The sequence below is a fragment of the Argopecten irradians genome, chromosome 1, assembly GCF_041381155.1.
Source record: "Argopecten irradians isolate NY chromosome 1, Ai_NY, whole genome shotgun sequence".
In the NCBI taxonomy this organism is placed as follows: domain Eukaryota; kingdom Metazoa; phylum Mollusca; class Bivalvia; order Pectinida; family Pectinidae; genus Argopecten; species Argopecten irradians.
In genome coordinates this window covers 10,839,714-10,865,549 of record NC_091134.1, presented here as the reverse complement: position 1 = coordinate 10,865,549, position 25,836 = coordinate 10,839,714, and the positions used below count along the sequence as shown (strand labels likewise).

Below are 25,836 nucleotides of genomic sequence, written 5' to 3'. Positions count from 1 at the left end.
ATATTTGTTTATTCCGAATGTGTTTACGACGTCGTTTCCGGTTTGTTTTCGAGCGAATACACAGTTGGATTTTCAGTATTTTCCGGATGTATGTTCGTTTTTGATCGACGCATAGATGTAGAGTTTAGAATCGTAAGTATTTTCTGTGCAAAAGCATATTAAGGTACGATATAATATCTTGCTTAAATGGTAAGTTTGTCTATTTTTTCACCAAAATTTTTTATTTCCTGTCCTACAGTGCAGTTTTACTTTCGTTTTCACACACACAATATATAAAGTTCCATATTTTGGAAAATTTCCTTTAAAGCTGATGCAAAGGTTACCAGATGACCATTAAGACCCTTGCACCTCTCGTTTATTATAAATAAAAGTTCTCTTATATTTAATTAACATTTATTTTTCTCATTTAACAACATAATTAACTGATTAAAGCTGACATAGGAGTTTGACATTCTGTCAATAATATATACCCTTGAAGGACCAATAGCCGTCAGGGTAATCAAATCTTCCGTATATCAACAAACCAGAAAGAAATAAAATGTACGATACCAGTTTGATTAACACAAATATTTTGTCTTACTTGTACAAGTTGTCTAACAATTCGTTATTTATCCATGGCGATACGGAAGATTTCTACCCGCCGGTCACTGGGTGATGGCCAACACAATTTTCGTCAGGGGGGTTGTTTGGCTTATTACGAAAATTGAGGTAATTCCAAATAAATGTTGAGCAGCAGGCGCTTGTGAGACCGTGTTTAAGCTGAAAACTTCTTGTTGTTACATCGATTTTAAATCTTTAAAGAGGTAGTGTAATGGAAATGTTCCTTCCTTTATTTAGAAAGAAAATTTTAATCCAACAAAAACAAAAAAAATAATTATTAAAATCGATCCAGAAATCTTCGAGATATTTAAGATCGAAATTTGCCCATTTGCACCTGTTTGAAAAACAATCAACGCAACTTCCGGTTTGGCTTCGAAGCATTGTGACGTCATATGAGCAACATTCAAGGCAGTGAGAGCGACCACCTGGCGGTACCGCGAACGAAGGAATAGCTTTTTATTAGGGGGAATCGCTATATTGCACACTTTTAAGAATGTTCGTTTTAGTATATTATTGATACTTTTCTTATATATGATATTTAATGCATTTTGACTAATTTTCAGTCGAATTTCACGTTCGTTTTTCAACGAATTTTCCATAAATTCTGTGTTAGTGCTTAACAAAAAATTGACGTCAATATCATGTTCCGCTGGCGATAAAAATGCATGTAACATTAAAATATAAATTAAATAGATCACGGAAAATCATACCATTATTATGGAATCTGCAAATTTTTATCTACGATCATACGGAATTAAATTAAATTTGGTTAAATAACGAAACTGTGACAATCTAATAAAAATATGTCGAAAGGCATGAAATATATTAAAAAAAATTATACAATACCAGGAAATCTGATTTTACAATTAATTGCAATTTGCAAACGTAAAGAATTGATTTCGACAATGTCATAGGCCAAATACACGTAACTTTTCAGTTTTTTTTAACCACAAACATATATGTACAAGAAAGTTTACCACGTTCTCTCTGCATAAAATGTTAACTGAAGCTAGGTACATTTGTAAGTTGTTACTGAGAAGACATGAACGTGCCTCAGACATTGACATATCTGAGCTTTAATTTCCTATATCGCAAGATTTTACAGCAATCAAATTTACGGCGTATACATCAAATTTAGTAGATTTTACAGTGATAGGTATTTTATTCTGGTTATGCAAAATACAAGTCCCGGAACGTAAATTAAAGTTTTTTGCAACATATACTTGAAGATTTCTGTATAGCGACACATTTCATATCATATGCTTCGGTTTGGTTGCAGAAATAAATGATTCAGTAACCAATGGAACACACCTCGTCAATCAGTTGGTAATTATAATTGACTGACACGTGAACATCGAGGCTTGTAGCCAATGCTATGGCGGGGGCTGGGCCTCTAGATCTACGGCGACCTCCCGCAAAAAAAACAACCCAACATATACATGTACTTCGGTACAAGATTTATTACATAAAAACGCATGTGTTCGTGTCAAATGACAGGTTGTTATAGACTTATAGCGATACGATGATCAATATATTGCAAATATTCCAGTTGTGAATATCAGAAAAATAAATTACAGCCAATTTATTCAAGATGCTCCACCGCCGACAGAGTATAAACGATACTCACCATTTGAACTATAATTGGTGTTTAATCGCATATGTGTATACATACATGTATCTAATTAACACAAATAATAAATTAATTTGATTTGGTGCATACGTATTCAGTACTTCATTGCATATAGGACATAGTGCCACAGATTTTTTCGGGATGCAATTATTTTTTTTATATCTTTATCTTGAAGTAAAATTAGAAGCTCAAACTTTTCAATGGTGGTAATGATGTAAAGCAAGTAACTTTTGTAATACTAAGTGTAAAGTCGTCTTCTCTTGTTTTTGATAGAGAAAAAAATACCACTTGTCAGAGGTCATCTTCAAAAATGCTGAAATCAAGAAATTGAAGCATATTTCATTCTCTTACCGATTAACTAGTACTTAAGATCGGGATTAAGTCGATATTTTGTAAGTTACTACACGCTTCAAAAGTCTGTCGACAGCATAATTTACATTCCATGTATCTTTTACCATTAATCACTGACAGATACTTTTAAGGATTTAATTTGCCGTAAACTAATTATTGTATGATATGAAAGATAACTGCAGAGCTTATAATTAACCGACTTGAAAGAAAAATGATAACATGCATTAAGGTTGTTAATGAATATTTATATGTATAAATATATCGTAAATTGACACATTCGGAAGTCTGAACTACAATGTACATTATTATTATACCACGGAACACGTGTGTTCATGACATAAGATTTAGATCTTCGTCGTTGGTTAGAGTTTTAAAAGAAAAGAGAACTATTCTTGTACATGTATAAACAAGTGTCGAAAATCATAATCAATCTTAATTTTTACAATTTATGTTCGTATTCTGTAAATTATAAAAGGGGTAGAATCTACTGCAGTATTTCATATAACAAGGATTTATAGTTGAGGCATTAAAGATTAGGCCAATAATGTATCTTTATATCATTATACCGACAAAGACACCGACAAGTGCCGAGATATCGGGAAAATGTCGAGGTGAAAAAAACCCAAGTACCGAGGTCTCCAAGTGCGAGATGTCCTGATACCGCTGCAGCCTGCTGCAACAATGCACCGTCATCCTTTGTGCCGAAAACTTGCCATTTTTATCACATTTATAGGAAAAAAAAACTTCAGCTTAGGAATACAAAAAACTGTATACGTACGTAAAAAGATAAATTCAAATATAAAGAGGCGATGAGTTATAATGCAATGTTTTCAAATTGATACGCATCGAGCACGAAGCCATAGTGTTGTCACAACACAGACGTAATCTGTTGCTCACAATACGTCACTTCCGGTAAAAAGGGGAATTCCCTAAAGTTGAAAATTCTAAAGGTATGTTTTTGAACGGAGATTACTTTTACGCCTTTTATATGTGAAATGACGCACCGGAAAATTTTTTGCTTCGTGTTATAGTATTTTTCATGGTTTATCAAAGATTTTATTTAAGGTTTGCTTCCACATTACACTACCTCTTTAAACCTCTTGGTCATGGAAAGTGGCGAACACCTCTGTTTACATAGAATAACGTTATATTTTCGACAGTACCGCACCAAAAATTTCGGGTTAGTTGAATCGCCAAAATAATTTGTAATAACCCAAAATCTGGGCTATGAATGACATGACCAGACACGTGACTTCCAGTACTTTGTTGACATACTACTGATCAGTGCACCTAGACAGTCAAACACTGACGGTAGGGTTTTAAAGTTTCATTTAAAATGGACTTAAGAAAATACCTTCGTTTTGAGGTATATTGCTACATCGTTTTTATAAAATCACTTGGTTATAGCACACAATGTTTTTTAAGCATGGCAAATCTTCCTTGATCAAATCTGCTTTGGCAGACGACACTCTTTATGAAATCACGAGTTGAGAGTTCATGAGATATAAGCAAAATTGTAAACATGACGAAAACAGGTCCCTGACGAATTTAGGGCACTTGACCATAGTATAGATATATAAAAAATACTCCTATATAGTGTTTTTATTTAGTATATAGGGGTATTTTTTATATATTTATACTATATATTATTGACAGAATGTCAAATTCCCGTGCTATACTGTGTAACAGGAGAGGAGAAAATGTAGCGGCCAGACCGGGATTTGAACCCGGGACCCTCTGAACACTAGCCGAGTGCTCTACCGACTGAGCTACTTGGTCACCGATGATCGACCCAGTCCAATCCCCCTACACTCCTCCCTCCTTTCTTGAAGTCTTCGTCTCGAAGACACACGAGACCCTTCCAAACACCACCACCTTGGGTTATTTAGTTTCTGTTGGGCGCCAATTCTGTAACAGGAGAGGAGAAAGTGTAGCGGCCAGACCGGGATTTGAACCCGGGACCCTCCGAACACTAGCTGAGTGCTCTACCGACTGAGCTACCTGGTCACCGATGATCGACCCAGTCCAATCCCGCTACAACTGTAACGTTAGGAACAGTTGTTTTGCTAGTTCCGAATTTTAGCCAGTTCCGAATATTTGATAAATCAAACTCTTAATAAATTAAAACTGTATGATTTTCCATTCATACATGGAAACTGTTATGTACCTTGACTAATTTCTTTAAGTACAAGTAATCAAGATATATACAAGTGAGAAGGATTTGTCACTGTCTCTTTACACTACTAAACACCATGCGGGACGCCTATGAACCAGGAATAAAAATAATTTTTCTCAACAAATCAAATGAAACACCAATATAAAGCTTAATAAATTACATGACATCTAATCCTTGCTTTACTAAAACAAGGATGTAAGATTTAATAAAATAGAAGAAATGCCGTAAATTTTCATTAAAAAAATACGACATCTCATGAAATGACGGCCCACTTCAGAAAGTAAGACGGTAACCCTCGCACCCTCAAGCTACATCAGAGGTTGCGCCTGAGGATATCAGAGGAAAATCGGTCGTCACCCAACGTCATGGTCGGTTCACAAACACAAAAGCGTTAGCGACATATTCATCCCAAACCCAGAGTGACTTATCCTTTTCATCTACCCGTACATCCTTGCTTTAACATATACCCTCCTAGATGTTTTGTTAGATTATTTCCTATTGACAAGTTGGCTCAGTCAAGGCTGACATATATTTTTTGGTTATCTGCATGTAAATAAATTAATATTAAAGAAATAAGTACTAGTGACTTAAACTAAGGGACAGGTGTAAAGTCAAAGAAAAAATTTTATATTCTGACGAACACATCCTAAATGGATCATTGTCGGACTATTGGTGTTTAGGAGTTACACTGAGAAATGATTGCTATATCAATATTAAACTAAATGTGCTGATCAAATCTTTGTGGATTTTATCTACTTTTCATAAAATTGTTTGTAAATTATTTCAAGGGTTCATAGAAAGATAGTCAAAAAATTATTTTTCAAATTACATAAATGTTAACAGATCAAATAAAGACAACATTCTACTGATTAGATTTCATACTAACTTTCTTTCAGGTGCTTTATTTTTAGATAACTTTTGAATGATACAATGCATTGCTGACATAAACGATGGCATCCGGAGGCAGACAGAGTATCAATATCATTGCCAGTGGAACTGGTAACTATGATCCGGAATATGTCAATAAAAAACTGGAGAAAGCAAAAATGAAGGTAATACACATATATGTATAGGTATAGATTAATAAAATCTCTTACCCCCTTTGAGGTGAGACAGGATAATCTCAACCCGAGGGGTAGGATTCTTAAGTTGTCGAACATGAGGCTTTGTCGAGTGTTAGACAGCTTAAGAATCTTATCCCGAGGGTTGAGATCTCCTGTCTCACCCCAAAGAGGGTGAATAATTCTTTTTCTCTTACCCCGTTCACCACTTTGTGTTTTTAAAAAACGTGTCAATTATGCAAGTGAGGAAGACGTAACCTCAATGAATCGTCGTCTTTGTCGTGTTTGTGACGTCATTTCATTGTTGTGGTGCTGTTATAATACTATTACCGCGACGTCATGAAACTGTTGTTGTGACGTCATACTATTGTTGAGCATGTGCGAAGATCTCGTGTAACTTGTCTTTACCCTAGGGTGAGATAGAAAAATCTCACACCGGTAAAACTTTGGATATCCCTGTCTGTGGTAAGAAAAACATGAATTTATACTTTAATGGAAACAATTTTATGTTAAATTCAATGATTATTTCAAAAACAGAAATGCAAGCAAGTTTAATATTTGCTTAAGAGAGAACAGTAGGTCTGTGTCATTCACTATTACCTATAATGTATTACATATATATCATGCTATTTAAACACAATAAATTGAGAGAAAAAAACCATGTTGATTGACAAAGATTAATTTGATTATTACCATGATATGTTGAAATGGGATTATGGGATTATAAAAATTATGTTAAGTTGCACATATAATAGAATAGTGATGAATTCTGCTTCATAGGAAATAGACAATAGGTAATTTTAAGCTAACTAATTGATCATCGAAAAGCAATTGGTTGACACTTACACTAACTAATTATAGCTGATCATTGATGATGAAATCTCAACTGATACTACTTATATGAACATGTATATACATGTAACTGAAAAGCAAATGTAAGGCTTACTTATTTATTTATTTATTTATTTATTTCAAATTTAGCAAACTTATTTCAAATTCAGCAGACCAGAAGGTCCACTTACAGAACGGATACCGGTAATAAATTAATACATTCAATATAGATATAAAATATCACAGATAAGTACTGGGTAAAAGAGAAACAGAAGTAAACATCCAGTTACAAACTAATGTAAGATTGTATTTAAACAGGTTTTAAATGGTGCAATTGATAAACAAAACATATCACAGTCAGACTCGGAGTAAATTCCTTTAAAACTAGATTGCTTTCACGATCAGTTTCAGATACTGTACTTTCATACTCTTCTACTCTGGCAATAAAACTGATTGGAATGACTTGAACGTAAATTAGGACTAGGGATGAAAAATACATTTGGTTGACTAGGTCAGAACAACCATAATTACTGTTGACACAATTAAAAAGAATGGCCACATATATAATAACTATACCTTTTGAATTATATAAGTATTTGCTAATTGTCTTGTTCTAGCTACAGAAGCCATTATATCAGCAGATTGTATAAGAAGACATGATCACTTACGGACGTGTTTTATACAGGTGGCTGCAGCAATGCAAAAGGTGCAAAGGTCACAAAACCAGGTGTCATTTGGCAGCAGTACAGATTCTTCTTCCTCTGATGATGATGATGTGGGATATGGCCATCATGCAAAAGGTAGGTTTAGTCCTGAAAACAGAATTAAGAATACATGTAAATGAAAAGTTTAAGTTGAAAAGTTTATCAGTGCTGACATAATCGATTGTTGGGGTATAGGAGATTTCAGAAAAGATGGCGTGACGTCACAGAAAATTTACATCCGGGTCCTCAAAGGTACAAACACATCATGGCGACTAATGAAAATGATAGCAGATACGTACATCACTGCTACACAATCGATACTTTGACAAAAGTATAAACTTTCATACCTGCAAATTCTGATTTTAAAATGGTTTGTTATTGTTTCAGAGGTTACAGACATTTATATTTTTATATTTACAATTGTTTATTGCTAAATAATGTGTAGATTTAGTCCTGAAGCCAGCTTGCGGAACGGTGTCGGCTCGTCACACGCACCCGTTTTTTCTTCACTTGTAGAAATCCATGTTGTGAAAAAGTTATGAATAAAATAATTGATTTAATCGTGTCATGTTTCTGTTATACATAAAATAGCTGTTCACAACACTATTTGATATAAAGAAATGTGAACCACCTGGAACACGGCCGCTCGTGCATGGCTTCGACCTCGCTGGTAGATCACCTCAGGCCACAGTCCATTGTTGGGGAAATTAATATTATTAATACGTAATTACCAACACATATCTTAATAAGTACTTGTAATATATATATACAGATATATTTCGTTCTTTACCATGTATATCTTGTTTACAGGAATGCTATAAATATACATATACATGCAGATCTACACAATGTACATGTTTGGCTGCCGATATCTCGAAAATCAAATGGTTAAATCGTTCAGTTTTCATGCTGAATAGTTTATTTTTTTAATTTCAATCGCTTTTATTCCATGAGCTGCTAAGTGAATTCTCAAATTGAAGTGATGTTACATTTAAATAATTTGAATACATGTAAGATAGAATACATTCAGATTTATAAATACAGATCATAATACATGTACTGTAAATGCCAATCAGGACACATTGCGCACAGCTTCGAGAATTCTAAAATACTCAAAGTTTTGTTTAAAAATATGATAAATAATAACTATAAACTGACTTATTTGCATGTCATCAACTAAATTCCACAATTTCTGATGAAAAAGTTATCCGGAATACGTGATTTTGTGACTCTGAAAAAGGACGAAATTCGAGAGTTCGGCAATACTATATATACGTAATGGCTGCCGTGCGCTTGGGGTAATCTACGAAAGCAATTTTTAATTTGGCCATAATCACACATCGTAAGCTGTTTAACCAAGTAAGACTTAGAAAGCAATTATCGGTTATTAAAATGTCAGTATGATATTTTGGGGGAATTGGAATTTAATCTATAATTTCAAGATGAAATTTGCAATATTTTGTCAATGTTTATACATAATCGGCGATCGTGTTTTTTCCCGTGAAGGTCGAAAATGGAGTATAAACATAGTAAAATATATGAATACCATATGTTTATATCTATATATTATTGATACATATTTTTACTCACACTTTTTGAAATAAAAATAAAGCAACAATTCTCGAATTGCCGTACTATTTATCGCAATAAAATGTAAACAAACATCGCAGGCGGCTGTGTTCCCACTATGTTAATGTGTACAGATATACGGAGTTGTACCTTTGAGCGCCCGGATGTACCTTTGTGTGACGTCATCGCCATCTTTTCTGAAATCTCCTATTTATATTGCTATGTTCATGCCATTGTTTTAATAGCTCATTTATATATGCAAACTTACAAAAATTATTACAGAAACATGATCCGAATACTTAAAAACATGATGTTTGCTGCATAAATGTGAATATCTAAAAAACATTTTGCAAAATCAAGATCTGATTACTTAAGAAACAATTTAACTGGTTGTTAAATGTTTCCGTTGTAATTATTGAAAATATTAAAATGAGCCATCCTGCATTCAGTTCTGTTATGTAATGATTAATTAACCCCATGCTTATACATTCTACTGTTAAAATGATTAACTTCATAAAAAAATAACGTACCAGATAGCTCACTAAAGCATTCAGTTCTACATAAATTATTAAAAAAAATCAATTATATGTAAAAACTAGTGGGCTAAAAACGATACCTGCATATTGACAATACACTAAAACAGTATATTTTACAAATTGAATGCCAATACAGTGGAGTGCTTTTTCAAAATTAATAGATTGACCAGTATGTTTTGAATATTGTGAAAGTGCATATCTTGCGGGGAAGGGGAACAGAGTTTGTATAAATCATGTTTCTGACCCCCGGCGGATAAGTTTTCAAAGAGAATGGCCCAATAGGGATATACCGTATATTGGGATATTTTGGATGTGGTCAAAATTTAACCACCCTGTTTTGATACAAAAACGCCAAGTTTTCCCGACGCCAAAATATCCTAATTTACGGTACAGTGAAAAGTCCTTTAAACGGGTGCTCTATAGTCATAGAGTTCTACATTGTAACCAATTTTGGCATGACACATCCTTGGGGGATGGGGAACAGAGTGTGCATAAATCTTGGTTCTGAATCCCAAGGGGCAGGAGGGACAAGGGCCCAATAGGGGAAATAGAGGTAAATCCTTTAAATCATTGCTAATCATAGAGTTTTGGATGGTTTGTAAACATATTTAGCCAGAAGCAACTTCCTAGGAAGGTTAATAGAAATATTTACTCTGGCTCCCTGGGGGATATAAGTTGGGCACGCTTGGGACAATTCTTTAAAATCTTTCAGGAAATATATGCTTAATCTGTTAAAAAATATACCAAACCTTTGGATAGGATTTTTCCATTGGTGCTATCATCTGTGTTGGTCTCTGTCAATTGTATTCTTAGTAATGAAAATGCATTTCTGGTACATATGTTTGACATTACCTTTTGATTGAAATGCCTTTACTTGTGTGATGTTTTGTAATGCATTTGCACATGAATTTCCAATTTTTGATGATGAAAACGGTAGATTCAGTAGTTAAATTAATACAGGGATATACAGCATGTTTGTGTATTGAGAATTGAAAAAGTTGCAGAAAACCAATGTGTAGCGATCGAGTTCTTGTAAACATATTTTTGCATTGCAGGAGTAAAAAAGAAACCAGAGGGAGCCTCAATAGAAATCAACAAAAGATTGGGCAGTGGTGCCATTGCCAAGATAAATATTGAGAGTGCCAACAATGTACAGTTAGGGGACCACAACGTAATGGTTATTAACAATGCTAGGAAACGAAAGGAGACTGATATGCCGCCGTCACCGTCCATTACAGATGTAACTCCTCCACCACAACTGACGGCTGCACAGCAGGCCGTCTTAGGTACGTCTGTCACGGCAGTTATAGATTCTTTCACTTTCATGAGGATGAGAAAGGCAGGGTATGAAATCTTACTTTGAGTGTTGAGATTTACAAGGACATTCACCTTGTCAGAGTTGTCTCATTCTCATGGCGGAGAATGATCATTTTTCTTTTATTAAACTGTTTTTATCATTAAATTAATTATTTCATATTATTTTTTGTGTTTTTACACGATTAAACACCAATTGTTGTTATATTGATGAATATTATTTATGCTCTGTCGGCAGTGAAGCATTGTTGTAACAAAATGGTTATGTTGATGTAATGTCATATAACTGTTCTGTGTATGCCAGTTTACTTGCTCAATACCCTCACTGAAAGTGTAGGTACCTATCAACTGCATGGATACTGTATCTTTGTCAAGGTTATGAGAAGTTCTCTTTCTAGACTTTGTTCCATGCAGATCAATGTAATCAATGTATCCTTCTGCATTTTGAATGTTACAAAGGTTTCTGCTTTTCTAGACAAGTACATAATTAGATACCGTCGCGTCCGGCGTCAGTCTGTCCATCAACAATCAACTTCTTCCCCATAACCGCTGGTCGGAATTCAACAAAATATGACTGGTAGCATCCTTATGGGTTACTGACTGAAAATTGTACAAATGATGAGGTGGACCCCTCAGTGAGGGTCGGGGTCAAAAGGGGTCGATTTTGGCTATTTCCAATGAAACAACTTCTTCTCTGAAACCAAGCATGGGTTACCATCCATAATGCAATGGTAGCATCCTTATAGGGTGGGGATTCAAAATTGTACAAATGATGGGGCCGACCCCCCGGGGGCCTGAGGGGCGGGGTCAAAAGGGGTCAATTTGGCTGTTTCCATATAAACAACTTCTTCTCTGAAATTAAGCATAGGATAGCACCCATACTGCAATGGTAACATCCTTATAGGTGGAGATTCAAAATTGTTCAAATGATGAGGCTGCTCCCCCCCTCCCCCTAAGGGATGGAGTCAAAACAGGTCAATTAGGCTACTATTTTTATATAAATTACTTCCTCTCTAAAACTATATACACATGTATTGGATAGCATATTCATTTGGTATCTATAGCATCATTACTTTTTCTAATTGTAAGAGTCTTTGTGATAATTACTAAAAAAACAACAGGTGAACGATACATGCTTTCTGGGCCTCTTGTAACATCTACAGTTTAGAAGCACAAAACCTGTTTTCAGAGAGAAAAAAACATAATTTTCATTCACAAACTGGTGACTACAATTGATACTTTTCCCCAAGGGCAGATCACTCTGTAATATAGGCAAAAATGGAGTACTGTATTGAGTGTTGTTTCCCCATTTAGATAAAGTTGATCATCAAAGTCTTTGGACATGTACTTATAAAATGTATATGATGTAGGTCAGTGGCTTTCCTCCAGATACTCTAGTTTTACTCTATTAGATCCTAAACCTAAATTACTTGTATGTATAGCTGGTGTTTTAACGCACATATATATGTAAAACTGGTATTTGTTCTTTTCAAAACATCTGTTTATTCAATCTGTCCTACCCTAGGGATTGTTAGTATTTTACAGCTTAACACAGCGACAAATCAGTATTGTATAAATGAAAATAAAATTAGTGAAAAAGCACATGATTTTATCGTTTTACAGATTCTGTAGAGGTTGTTGATGAACGGAAACTGAATATCCTTGCAGGATTTATTGGGAAACAATGGAGACGTATTTGTAAGTATTCCCACCTACACCAAAATTAAAAAAGATTTTGAATTGAACCTCACATACTCCTGTAGGTATGTATGTCGACAGACAATGCATGTGCCTATAAATCTTTCATTATTCTTCCAAGCAGACGTTCTTGAATGAAAATATTTTGCTTTTATAGGTTTCTATCATGACACCTGATTGTTCATGGGATGAGTAACTACGTAAATTAACATATCAGGATTTGGAGGCAAATGACATACATTATGCAACCAAATAAGCGCCCTGGGTGGTTCAAAAATTAAAAATTGAAGGGCACTGAATAGTAACAAATTAAGGCTAACATTTCACAAGGTAAATGCCTTAAGTAAGATATTAATTAATTTACAAAAGAAATCAAACAGTGAAACCTACACGGTTTCCATAGTTCAGTCTGTATTTAAGTCAATGTAAGAGAAATTGAAGCCTTAAAAGGGGGAGGGGTGCTTATAGGGACAGGGGTGCTGATTGAGTTTAATATGATACTACTCATTGTATTTCAATGTTGGAGAGATATAAGAAGTTGACATGGAACATAATAATGATAATATTATAGGTAATATTTTCTCTCGTTTTTACAGTCAGGAAACTTGGATTAACTGAAGAGGAGATTGATCGACTTCACATTGATTACCAAGCAGCAGAGGGAATAAAAACTGTAATATACAAAGGACTTGTAAACTGGAAAGAAAAAAATGGCAGAGAAGCAACTGTAGGGAAACTTGTGCAAGTGGTGTATTCTATTTCTAACAATGTCAAGGTCATCGATAGTATGATTTAGGCAGTCTTCCTAAACTGTTGTGATGACAAGTTTAGGGATCCAATTCTTTCGAGCTAGACTCTCATAATGTTTGGGGTTATGGAAACATTCTACCAAGAATGGGAGGATGTCACAGAATTTGATAAATTTGCAGGCTTACCTGCGTATTATTGTTCATCCGAATATCTCACTATTCTTTTCTCATCAATGTGTATGTCACTTATCCTCGGAGGTGCAATACTATGGTGGCCTGCAACTTTACCAAATTCTGTGACATCCCCACGTTCTTGGTAGAATGTTTTTGTAACCCCATAGGTACAGTCTGATCAGCCATTGCCATGTTATTGTTTAATTACTGACATTTTGTAGGATAATACAATCAATGGCTAACTGCTTGAAAGATGTTAACTGTTAATCCCCAAGACTGGGGCCGCAGGGAATTTTTTTTTTAGAGATTATAATTACATGTACATGGACTTTGTATTGATTTAATAATTTAAAAGTTGTGAACTCTTTTGTTGTATGAAACAAAGCCTTTTAATGACAACTTTGGAATGAATTCTGAACACAAAGACATGATTACAATGAAAGTAAATTTTGGAGTCTTACAGATCCCTGTAACTTCATGTGTTTTTGCCCAAGTCTACGAATTTGTGACTTTGGGATACCCCTGCTTTTATTTATAACCCAGCAGGTTCCTGGATTTTTAAACAGGTGTTCATCTGTCTCAGGTTAATATTGCAGTATGTCAACACTTGTCCAGGTGGTCTCAATAATCAAAAACTGGCAAAACTTACAGTCATATAACAATGTGAAATATAGCTTTTGATGTTTGATATTAATAGGCAATTTTCTGGCAGATTGTTGTATTGAAGACCCAGATAACATCAATGTTGATTTTCTTTGTAAATAACTGTTGTTTGGGAGGCTATCACAAGCACCTGGACACATGATCTATCTTTCTTGCTATCTTTAATTTGTACAAATTGATCTGTAACTATACTTTATTAAATCACTGTTCACATGTAATCATGTTTTCATTCATAAAAGTTTATTTCGGTATATTCATTTATTTACTACCATTTGCCACTACCATCATATAATTTGATTTTGGTTGTAGCACATTTTGTTCTCATTTGGTTAAACTATTTTGTCTATTAAGAACTGATATGAGGCAGGAGGGGGCGGTGCCCAATAGCGGAATAGAGGAATATCCTTTAAATGGCTACAAGTCCTAGAGTTCTTCATAAATTCTTGCCAAATTTGGCCAGAAACATCCTTGAGGGAAGGGGAACAGAGTTTGTATAAATTATAAAAATTATCTCCATAACATAAAAAAATCTATTCAAGTTAATACTTATATAAATAAACTGAACTGCTGTATTTCAAGCTATAAATGATGTCTAAAAGCTTGACCATTATGACCTCACTAATATCCACTGATCACGCTACAAAATATTTGTTTTATCTCATGGATTAAATCATTTATATTAAAATGCTTTCTTTGTTTAATCTCAACATATTATTAGTGCAGACCCTACCTGCAATATTGTAGCTTAAGAGACTTTTAGACCAATAATGGTGTCGTCTTTAGAGCTACAATTGGTGCCTATTACTGCTAATGGAGCAAAGTAATGGTTATGCAAATCATTATTAAAATGTTTGTATGCATTTGATCGTACTTATTTTATATCACTTACCTACTAGACAATAAAACTGAACTGTATAAAGTATAAGATTCAAAATGAGACATTATATTTTTACATAAAGATATAAATGCCTTTTTGAAGGACAATTATACGGCAAGTCTCCAAATTGTCAATTTGACCTCTTGAGAGCGGTATGGTAGATATTAAGAATGGTTGTTATGTTTGTTTTAGACATAAGTAGTATATAAATACATTTAAATGCATAAATTAATTGGAAACCTATAAAAAAGCATAAAAAATTGTGCCCGAGTGATTTTCTGAGGCAGCGCTCCACTACGACACTTAGGCACCATTTCTTACCCGGCCGAAATGTATAGTAGGCGGAGTACGTATACATTGTATTCGTTCAATGCAGAACCCAAATGAATCAAGAATGTAAATATTTTTTCAAGCATTATGATTACAGACAATCACCATATTAGTTGTAGGTGTTGTATCAAGGTGTGCATCATGATGATAGTCTACAGAGCTCTCACACATATTAGTTGTATGTGTTGTATCACGGTGTGCATCATGATGATAGTCTACAGAGCTCTCACACATATTAGTTGTATGTGTTGTATCACGGTGTGCATCATGATGATAGCCTACAGGGTTCTCACACATATAAGTTGTATGTGTTGTATCACAGTGTGCATCATGATGATAGCCTACAGGGCTCTCACACATATTAGTTGTATGTGTTGTATCACGGTGTGCATCACGATGATAGCCTACAGAGCTCTCACACATATTAGTTGTATGTGTTGTATCACGGTGTGCATCATGATGATAGTCTACAGAGCTCTCACACATATTAGTTGTATGTGTTGTATCACGGTGTGCATCATGATGATAGCCTACAGAGCTCTCACACATATTAGTTGTATGTGTTGTATCACAGTGTGCATCATGATGATAGTCTACAGGGCTCTCACACATATAGTTGTATGTGTTGTATCACAGTGTGCATCATGATGATAGCCTACAGGGCTCTCACACATATTAGTTGTATGTGTTGTATCACAGTGTGCATCATGATGATAGCCTACAGAGCTCTCACACATATTAGTTGTATGTGTTGTATCACAGTGTGCATCATGATGATAGTCTACAGAGCTCTCACACATATTAGTTGTATGTGTTGTATCACAGTGTGCATCATGATGATAGCCTACAGGGCTCTCACACATATTAGTTGTATGTGTTGTATCACAGTGTACATCATGATGATAGCCTACAGAGCTCTCACACATATTAGTTGTATGTGTTGTATCACAGTGTGCATCATGATGATAGTCTACAGAGCTCTCACACATATTAGTTGTATGTGTTGTATCACAGTGTGCATCATGATGATAGCCTACAGGGCTCTCACACATATTAGTTGTATGTGTTGTATCACGGTGTACATCATGATGATAGCCTACAGAGCTCTCACACATATTAGTTGTATGTGTTGTATCACGGTGTGCATCATGATGATAGTCTACAGAGCTCTCACACATATAAGTTGTATGTGTTGTATCACGGTGTGCATCATGATGATAGCCTACAGAGCTCTCACACATATAAGTTGTATGTGTTGTATCACGGTGTGCATCATGATGATAGCCTACAGAGCTCTCACACATATAAGTTGTATGTGTTGTATCACGGTGTGCATCATGATGATAGTCTACAGAGCTCTCACACATATTAGTTGTATGTGTTGTATCAGGTGTACATCATGATGATAGTCTACAGAGCTCTCACACATATAAGTTGTATGTGTTGTATCACAGTGTGATCATGATGATAGTCTACAGAGCTCTCACACATATAAGTTGTATGTGTTGTATCACAGTGTGCATCATGATGATAGTCTACAGAGCTCTCACACATATAAGTTGTATGTGTTGTATCACGGTGTGCATCATGATGATAGCCTACAGGGCTCTCACACATATTAGTTGTATGTGTTGTATCACGGTGTGCATCATGATGATAGTCTACAGGGCTCTCACACATATAAGTTGTATGTGTTGTATCACAGTGTGCATCATGATGATAGCCTACAGGGCTCTCACACATATTAGTTGTATGTGTTGTATCACGGTGTGCATCATGATGATAGCCTACAGGGCTCTCACACATATTAGTTGTATGTGTTGTATCACAGTGTACATCATGATGATAGCCTACAGGGCTCTCACACATATTAGTTGTATGTGTTGTATCACGGTGTGCATCATGATGATAGTCTACAGAGCTCTCACACATATTAGTTGTATGTGTTGTATCACGGTGTACATCATGATGATAGCCTACAGAGCTCTCACACATATTAGTTGTATGTGTTGTATCACGGTGTACATCATGATGATAGTCTACAGAGCTCTCACACATATTAGTTGTATGTGTTGTATCACGGTGTACATCATGATGATAGCCTACAGAGCTCTCACACATATTAGTTGTATGTGTTGTATCACGGTGTGCATCATGATGATAGCCTACAGGGCTCTCACACATATTAGTTGTATGTGTTGTATCACGGTGTGCATCATGATGATAGCCTACAGGGCTCTCACACATATTAGTTGTATGTGTTGTATCACAGTGTGCATCATGATGATAGCCTACAGGGCTCTCACACATATTAGTTGTATGTGTTGTATCACAGTGTACATCATGATGATAGCCTACAGGGCTCTCACACATATTAGTTGTATGTGTTGTATCACGGTGTGCATCATGATGATAGCCTACAGGGCTCTCACACATATTAGTTGTATGTGTTGTATCACAGTGTGCATCATGATGATAGCCTACAGGGTTCTCACACATATTAGTTGTATGTGTTGTATCACGGTGTGCATCATGATGATAGTCTGCAGGGCTCTCACACATATTAGTTGTATGTGTTGTATCACAGTGTGCATCATGATGATAGCCTACAGAGCTCTCACACATATTAGTTGTATGTGTTGTATCACAGTGTGCATCATGATGATAGCCTACAGAGCTCTCACACATATTAGTTGTATGTGTTGTATCACAGTGTGCATCATGATGATAGCCTACAGAGCTCTCACACATATTAGTTGTATGTGTTGTATCACGGTGTGCATCATGATGATAGTCTACAGAGCTCTCACACATATTAGTTGTATGTGTTGTATCACGGTGTGCATCATGATGATAGTCTACAGAGCTCTCACACATATAAGTTGTATGTGTTGTATCACGGTGTGCATCATGATGATAGCCTACAGGGCTCTCACACATATAAGTTGTATGTGTTGTATCACAGTGTGCATCATGATGATAGCCTACAGGGCTCTCACACATATTAGTTGTATGTGTTGTATCACAGTGTGCATCATGATGATAGCCTACAGAGCTCTCACACATATTAGTTGTATGTGTTGTATCACAGGTGTGCATCATGATGATAGCCTACAGGGCTCTCACACATATAAGTTGTATGTGTTGTATCACAGTGTGCATCATGATGATAGCCTACAGGCTCTCACACATATTAGTTGTATGTGTTGTATCACGGTGTGCATCATGATGATAGCCTACAGAGCTCTCACACATATTAGTTGTATGTGTTGTATCACGGTGTGCATCATGATGATAGCCTACAGAGCTCTCACACATATTAGTTGTATGTGTTGTATCACGGTGTGCATCATGATGATAGCCTACAGGGCTCTCACACATATTAGTTGTATGTGTTGTATCACAGTGTGCATCATGATGATAGCCTACAGGGCTCTCACACATATTAGTTGTATGTGTTGTATCACAGTGTGCATCATGATGATAGCCTACAGGGCTCTCACACATATTAGTTGTATGTGTTGTATCACAGTGTGCATCATGATGATAGCCTACAGAGCTCTCACACATATTAGTTGTATGTGTTGTATCACGGTGTGCATCATGATGATAGTCTACATGGTTCTCACACATATAAGTTGTATGTGTTGTATCACGGTGTACATCATGATGATAGTCTACAGGGCTCTCACACATATTAGTTGTATGTGTTGTATCACAGTGTGCATCATGATGATAGCCTACAGAGCTCTCACACATATTAGTTGTATGTGTTGTATCACAGTGTGCATCATGATGATAGCCTACAGGGCTCTCACACATATTAGTTGTATGTGTTGTATCACAGTGTGCATCATGATGATAGTCTGCAGGGCTCTCACACATATTAGTTGTATGTGTTGTATCACAGTGTGCATCATGATGATAGTCTACAGGGCTCTCACACATATTAGTTGTATGTGTTGTATCACGGTGTGCATCAATGATGATAGCCTACAGAGCTCTCACACATATCAGTTTTATGTGTTGTATCACGGTGTGCATCATGATGATAGTCTGCAGGGCTCTCACACATATTAGTTGTATGTGTTGTATCACAGTGTGCATCATGATGATAGCCTACAGGGTCTCACACATATTAGTTGTATGTGTTGTATCACGGTGTGCATCATGATGATAGTCTACAGAGCTCTCACACATATTAGTTGTATGTGTTGTATCACAGTGTGCATCATGATGATAGCCTACAGGGCTCTCACACATATAAGTTGTATGTGTTGTATCACGGTGTGCATCATGATGATAGTCTACAGAGCTCTCACACATATAAGTTGTATGTGTTGTATCACAGGTGTGCATCATGATGATAGCCTACAGAGCTCTCACACATATTAGTTGTATGTGTTGTATCACAGTGTGCATCATGATGATAGTCTACATGGTTCTCACACATATTAGTTGTATGTGTTGTATCACGGTGTGCATCATGATGATAGTCTACATGGTTCTCACACATATAAGTTGTATGTGTTGTATCACGGTGTACATCATGATGATAGTCTACAGGGCTCTCACACATATTAGTTGTATGTGTTGTATCACAGGTGTGCATCATGATGATAGTCCTACAGGGTTCTCACACATATTAGTTGTATGTGTTGTATCACAGTGTGCATCATGATGATAGCCTACAGGGTTCTCACACATATTAGTTATATGTGTTGTATCACGGTGTGCATCATGATGATAGTCTGCAGGGCTCTCACACATATTAGTTGTATGTGTTGTATCACGGTGTGCATCATGATGATAGTCTGCAGATGAGCTCTCACACATATTAGTTGTATGTGTTGTATCACGGTGTGCATCATGATGATAGTCTGCAGGGCTCTCACACATATTAGTTGTATGTGTTGTATCACAGTGTGCATCATGATGATAGCCTACAGGGCTCTCACACATATTAGTTGTATGTGTTGTATCACGGTGTGCATCATGATGATAGTCTACAGAGCTCTCACACATATTAGTTGTATGTGTTGTATCACGGTGTGCATCATGATGATAGTCTGCAGAGCTCTCACACATATTAGTTGTATGTGTTGTATCACAGTGTGCATCATGATGATAGTCTACAGAGCTCTCACACATATAAGTTGTATGTGTTGTATCAAGGTGTGCATCATGATGATAGTCTACAGAGCTCTCACACATATAAGTTGTATGTGTTGTATCACGGTGTGCATCATGATGATAGCCTACAGAGCTCTCACACATATAAGTTGTATGTGTTGTATCACGGTGTGCATCATGATGATAGTCTACAGAGCTCTCACACATATAAGTTGTATGTGTTGTATCAAGTGTGCATCATGATGATAGCCTACAGAGCTCTCACACATATTAGTTGTATGTGTTGTATCACAGTGTGCATCATGATGATAGTCTACAGAGCTCTCACACATATAAGTTGTATGTGTTGTATCACGGTGTGCATCATGATGATAGTCTACAGAGCTCTCACACAATATAAGTTGTATGTGTTGTATCACGGTGTGCATCATGATGATAGTCTGCAGGGCTCTCACACATATTACTTGTATGTGTTGTATCACGGTGTGCATCATGATGATTGTCTGCAGGGCTCTCACACATATTAGTTGTATGTGTTGTATCACAGTGTGCATCATGATGATAGTCTACAGAGCTCTCACACATATAAGTTGTATGTGTTGTATCACGGTGTGCATCATGATGATAGTCTACAGAGCTCTCACACATATAAGTTGTATGTGTTGTATCACGTGTGTATCATCATGATGATATAGTCTACAGAGCTCTCACACATATAAGTTGTATGTGTTGTATGTGTTGTATCACAGGTGTTGTATCACGTGTGCATCATGATGATAGCTACAGAGCTCTCACACATATAAGTTGTATGTGTTGTATCACAGTGTGCATCATGATGATAGCCTACAGGGCTCTCACACATATTAGTTGTATGTGTTGTATCACGGTGTGCATCATGATGATAGCCTACAGGGCTCTCACACATATTAGTTGTATGTGTTGTATCACAGTGTGCATCATGATGATAGCCTACAGGGTTCTCACACATATTAGTTGTATGTGTTGTATCACGTGTGCATCTGATGATAGTAGATCACATATAGGGGTTGTATCAGGGATGAGCCAGGTCTCACACATATTAGTTGTATGTGTTGTATCACAGTGTGCATCATGATGATAGCCTACAGGGTTCTCACACATATTAGTTGTATGTGTTGTATCACAGTGTGCATCATGATGATAGTCCTGCAGGGTTCTCACACATATTAGTTGTATGTGTTGTATCACGGTGTGCATCATGATGATAGTCTGCAGGGCTCTCACACATATTAAGTTGTATGTGTTGTATCACAGTGTGCATCATGATGATAGTCTGCAGAGCTCTCACACATATAAGTTGTATGTGTTGTATCAAGGTGTGCATCATGATGATAGTCTACAGAGCTCTCACACATATAAGTTGTATGTGTTGTATCACGGTGTGCATCATGATGATAGTCTACAGAGCTCTCACACATATAAGTTGTATGTGTTGTATCACGGTGTGCATCATGATGATAGTCTACAGAGCTCTCACACATATTAGTTGTATGTGTTGTATCACGGTGTGCATCATGATGATAGTATACAGGGCTCTCACACATATTAGTTGTATGTGTTGTATCAAGTGTGCATCATGATGATAGTCTACAGAGCTCTCACACATATAAGTTGTATGTGTTGTATCAAGGTGTGCATCATGATGATAGTCTACAGAGCTCTCACACATATAAGTTGTATGTGTTGTATCACGGTGTGCATCATGATGATAGTCTGCAGAGCTCTCACACATATTAGTTGTATGTGTTGTATCACGGTGTGCATCATGATGATAGTCTGCAGGGCTCTCACACATATTAGTTGTATGTGTTGTATCACAGTGTGCATCATGATGATAGTCTACAGAGCTCTCACACATATAAGTTGTATGTGTTGTATCAAGGTGTGCATCATGATGATAGTCTACAGAGCTCTCACACATATTAGTTGTATGTGTTGTATCACGGTGTGCATCATGATGATAGTCTACAGAGCTCTCACACATATAAGTTGTATGTGTTGTATCACGGTGTGCATCATGATGATAGTCTGCAGGCTCTCACACATATTAGTTGTATGTGTTGTATCACGGTGTGCATCATGATGATAGCCTACAGGGCTCTCACACATATTAGTTGTATGTGTTGTATCACAGTGTGCATCATGATGATAGCCTACAGGGCTCTCACACATATTAGTTGTATGTGTTGTATCAAGGTGTGCATCATGATGATAGCCTACAGAGCTCTCACACATATTAGTTGTATGTGTTGTATCACAGTGTGCATCATGATGATAGCCTACAGGGCTCTCACACATATAAGTTGTATGTGTTGTATCACGGTGTGCATCATGATGATAGCCTACAGAGCTCTCACACATATTAGTTGTATGTGTTGTATCACGGTGTACATCATGATGATAGCCTACAGAGCTCTCACACATATTAGTTGTATGTGTTGTATCACAGTGTGCATCATGATGTAGCCTACAGAGCTCTCACAGTATTTAGTATGTATGTGTTGTATCACGGTGTGCATCACGATGATAGCCTACAGGGTTCTCACACATATAAGTTGTATGTGTTGTATCAAGGTGTGCATCATAACGTAAGCCTACATATCTCACATCTACATTTAATAAAAGATGTTGAATCAAGATAGTTTGTTGCTTAAGTATTTTATATTTTTTTTTATGATTTCTGTGGTTGGCGAAAATATATAAAGCTGTGTAAAAAACCATTTCATGTAATACACATTCATTGTATGTTGCTGTTTAACATGTATTTTATGCCCAGAATACATAAACCGAATGTAATGATCTTTATTACTACCATGGTATGTATGGGTTGTAACCTTTTTGGTCCCCAAATAAATCAATTATATTTTAAAAGGATAATTGGTAATGATTGGCCTCATTGAAGAAGCACAGATTATATAAACAATTTCCACCCCCATAGACAACTACGCTCTAAAACAATATTCTCACTTGTGCTTAGTAAGACCAACCTCATCATTTGGTTGGCTATTCAAGTCGCCTTTTTCGTCCTTTGTCCGTCCGTCCTTTCGTCTGTCCTTCTGTCCATACGTCCGTTTACAATTCTTGTTAGCGCTATTTCTCAGAAAGTACTGAAGGGATCTTTTTCAAATATGATACGTAGGTTTCCATAGGGCCCTAGTTGTGAATATTGCATTTTGGGGCCAATCAGTCAACAAGATAGCCGACCGGCCGCCATCTTGGATTTTAGTAGTTAAAGTTTGTTAGCGCTATTTCTCAGAAAGAACTAAAGCGATCTGTCCTAAATTTCATAACCAGGTTCCACTTTTTCTCAGAAAGTACTGAAGGGATCCGTCTCTAGTTTCATGTCCAAGATGCCCTTGGGCCATAGTTATGCATATTGCATTTTGGGACTGATCGTTGACAAAGATGGCCGACAGGTCACCATCTTTGATTTTGATATTTGAAGTTTGTTATCGCTATTTCTCAGAAAGTATTGAAGTGATCTATTTCAAATTTTATATGTAGTACCCCGGTATGTTTAAAAAGGTTTGAAAGCAGGAAAAAGATCCCTCTTCCCAATGTCAGACAGAATATTCTTTGGGTGGCGCCAAGAACCCTCTGAGATCTCTTGTTATGCATATTGCATTTTGAAACCGAAATGATAACAAGATGATTGACAGACAGCCATCTTTGAATTTGACTGGAGTTTCTCAGAAAGCACTGAATGGATTTTTCTCACACTGAAAGTTAGCCCAAAATTAACTTTACTTATTTTGTAGTATTGCCTATCTCGGACTTATTACAAAACAACATGATCATCAGTTGCTCATCTTGGATTTCGATAATTGAAGTTTTTGCCACGAAGTTGATATTCTGTAGTTTTCCAATATTCACCAATGCCTCAACGGAATAGCCAGATATTCTTATTTGTCAAAAAAAAAAAAACATTTAGTTGCCAAAATATTGACATACAAAATAAACCGTTCAGTGGTATTAGAGACACAGTGCAACTCTTTCGTTTTTTCTAGAACGTCTCGTTCTGAAACTGTCTAGGAACAACTGGAATCAGAGGTGTGTAACTGTCTTGTGTCATTTTGACGAAAATAAATGGATTGTACAGATGTCTTGATTAGGCGACAGATGGATCTGCTACATATATCAAAGATAGAAACGCACTCGGGTCTTTCCATATCACTATCACAACATCACAGCAACAACATATCAAAGAATCAGGGGTGGAAGATGTAGCTGTTGTTGATGCAGAAAAGCGGACCGCGTCTCCCATTCCATTTCCTCCACAAACAGACAATGCTCAATTTGCTGTCGATCCAAAGCTCTCAAGGGTTGTCGTTAAGTCCAAATAAACCATATCCAAATGCCATCACTCGTCCAGTATTTCAGTAAATAAATTACATCAATAATTACAAGTAAATGTTATTGAAAAGTTGCAGGTATTTTTGTGTTCATTAGTAATCTGGCAATGGAGCTGTTGCAGAACCGCCCACAGCGTTTTATTTTTAAATTGGCTATATTTTCCAGTACAGCTATGTAAAATACATATGTAACAAGATGTTATTTTAACTCATTAGCTTGCCAATATCGCTATCTACTTCACGTTTTCGTTTGTCCAATAGAAGCTTTTTACCATATATACTTTAGATAAAATACACATTGCTATGTCAATTTATAACTCCATTTCGTCCCAGTATGCATATACCTTTAGCTTTGCTGTGCTCTTTGGGCGAGATGACTATATACACGAAAATAATTCTGACAGCTGTTTCAAACAATTTCGTCCCCAGTCATGATTCTTGCAGCAGCAATGTGATTGGTCATTTCCAAGGGTCACCAGTACGTGACCCCTAATGGGATGTTGTCAGATCCTCTTATCAAACGTAGTGATAATAAGAATCTGTATTTTAATCAGATTGCATGTTGTGTGAATTAGTTTATTTAATTTCAATGAGTTTTCTGTGTTTCTTGATGGGCTTCTGTATATACATCCAATGACTAATTTTTGGAAATTAAAGGAAACGGAGCACTTAGTAATTAAAGTTTGATACAACCCAATGTGTTCTGTTATTTTTCCAGACAAACAGACAGATGGGGACAAACATTACTTAGGATTGTTGGGATTTAAAATTCATACGCAGTCTAGTTGATATTAAATTTAAATATTTTATCACCCATGCTTTTCTCATTTTTTGTACGAACGTATTTTTATTTAGAAAAATGAGTTAAGTTTATATTACAATACTGAAAAAAAATGAGCCATAGCAGGAGTTATATACTGCAATTTACTGCCTGCTTTTTCGCAAATAAGATTATTTTATGTTCCATGCAAGTCATGTGTATTCAGTAACATCATATACAATTATACACGTGTTTTTACCAGAACGCCTACGCTGTACTTCCCAGAAGC

General features: G+C 36.2%; 5 protein-coding genes across 8 annotated transcripts; 1 reads left to right on the top strand and 4 right to left on the bottom strand.

Moving 5' to 3' along the window:
* Positions 1 to 2: 2 nt before the first annotated feature.
* Positions 3 to 14,916, top strand: LOC138317416 (receptor-interacting serine/threonine-protein kinase 1-like). Of its 4 annotated transcripts, none has more exons than XM_069259060.1 (7): positions 3 to 132; positions 5,654 to 5,809; positions 6,800 to 6,853; positions 7,335 to 7,449; positions 10,514 to 10,744; positions 12,396 to 12,470; positions 13,067 to 14,916. In XM_069259060.1, exons 2-7 carry the CDS (start codon positions 5,708 to 5,710, stop codon positions 13,264 to 13,266), a joined length of 777 nt encoding a protein of 258 aa, XP_069115161.1. In that variant the 5' UTR covers positions 3 to 132; positions 5,654 to 5,707; the 3' UTR covers positions 13,267 to 14,916. The 4 variants fall into 4 exon arrangements, with proteins under 4 accessions (XP_069115161.1, XP_069115181.1, XP_069115172.1 ...); XM_069259071.1 differs by having other exon boundaries at positions 6 to 132; positions 5,669 to 5,809; XM_069259080.1 differs by lacking the exon at positions 6,800 to 6,853.
* A 425-nt stretch (positions 14,917 to 15,341) lies between these two features.
* On the bottom strand, positions 15,342 to 15,812 carry LOC138327377 (sarcoplasmic reticulum histidine-rich calcium-binding protein-like). The gene has a single exon (XM_069273841.1). It carries the CDS (start codon positions 15,810 to 15,812, stop codon positions 15,342 to 15,344), a length of 471 nt encoding a protein of 156 aa, XP_069129942.1.
* A 44-nt stretch (positions 15,813 to 15,856) lies between these two features.
* Positions 15,857 to 16,630, bottom strand: LOC138326476 (sarcoplasmic reticulum histidine-rich calcium-binding protein-like). Its single transcript, XM_069272810.1, has one exon. The coding sequence runs from the start codon at positions 16,628 to 16,630 to the stop codon at positions 15,857 to 15,859; it is 774 nt and encodes a 257-aa protein (XP_069128911.1).
* Positions 16,631 to 18,437: 1,807 nt separating this feature from the next.
* Positions 18,438 to 19,211, bottom strand: LOC138325661 (sarcoplasmic reticulum histidine-rich calcium-binding protein-like). Its single transcript, XM_069271890.1, has one exon. It carries the CDS (start codon positions 19,209 to 19,211, stop codon positions 18,438 to 18,440), a length of 774 nt encoding a protein of 257 aa, XP_069127991.1.
* A 663-nt stretch (positions 19,212 to 19,874) lies between these two features.
* Positions 19,875 to 20,603, bottom strand: LOC138324952 (sarcoplasmic reticulum histidine-rich calcium-binding protein-like). Its single transcript, XM_069270662.1, has one exon. It carries the CDS (start codon positions 20,601 to 20,603, stop codon positions 19,875 to 19,877), a length of 729 nt encoding a protein of 242 aa, XP_069126763.1.
* Positions 20,604 to 25,836: the final 5,233 nt, after the last annotated feature.

Bases quoted from the DNA above. Each gene is read 5' to 3' on its own strand.
- LOC138317416 (XM_069259060.1), top strand. From the start codon at position 5,708: ATGGCATCCGGAGGCAGACAGAGTATCAATATCATTGCCAGTGGAACT. The intron at 6,854-7,334 runs GTAATAAATTAA...TGTTTTATACAG, and splicing joins CACTTACAGAACGGATACCG to GTGGCTGCAGCAATGCAAAA. The intron at 10,745-12,395 runs GTACGTCTGTCA...ATCGTTTTACAG, and splicing joins TGCACAGCAGGCCGTCTTAG to ATTCTGTAGAGGTTGTTGAT.
- LOC138325661 (XM_069271890.1), bottom strand. From the start codon at position 19,211: ATGTGTGAGAGCCCTGTAGACTATCATCATGATGCACACTGTGATACA.
- LOC138326476 (XM_069272810.1), bottom strand. From the start codon at position 16,630: ATGTGTGAGAGCTCTGTAGACTATCATCATGATGCACACCGTGATACA.
- LOC138324952 (XM_069270662.1), bottom strand. From the start codon at position 20,603: ATGTGTGAGAGCTCTGTAGACTATCATCATGATGCACACCGTGATACA.
- LOC138327377 (XM_069273841.1), bottom strand. From the start codon at position 15,812: ATGTGTGAGAGCTCTGTAGGCTATCATCATGATGCACACCGTGATACA.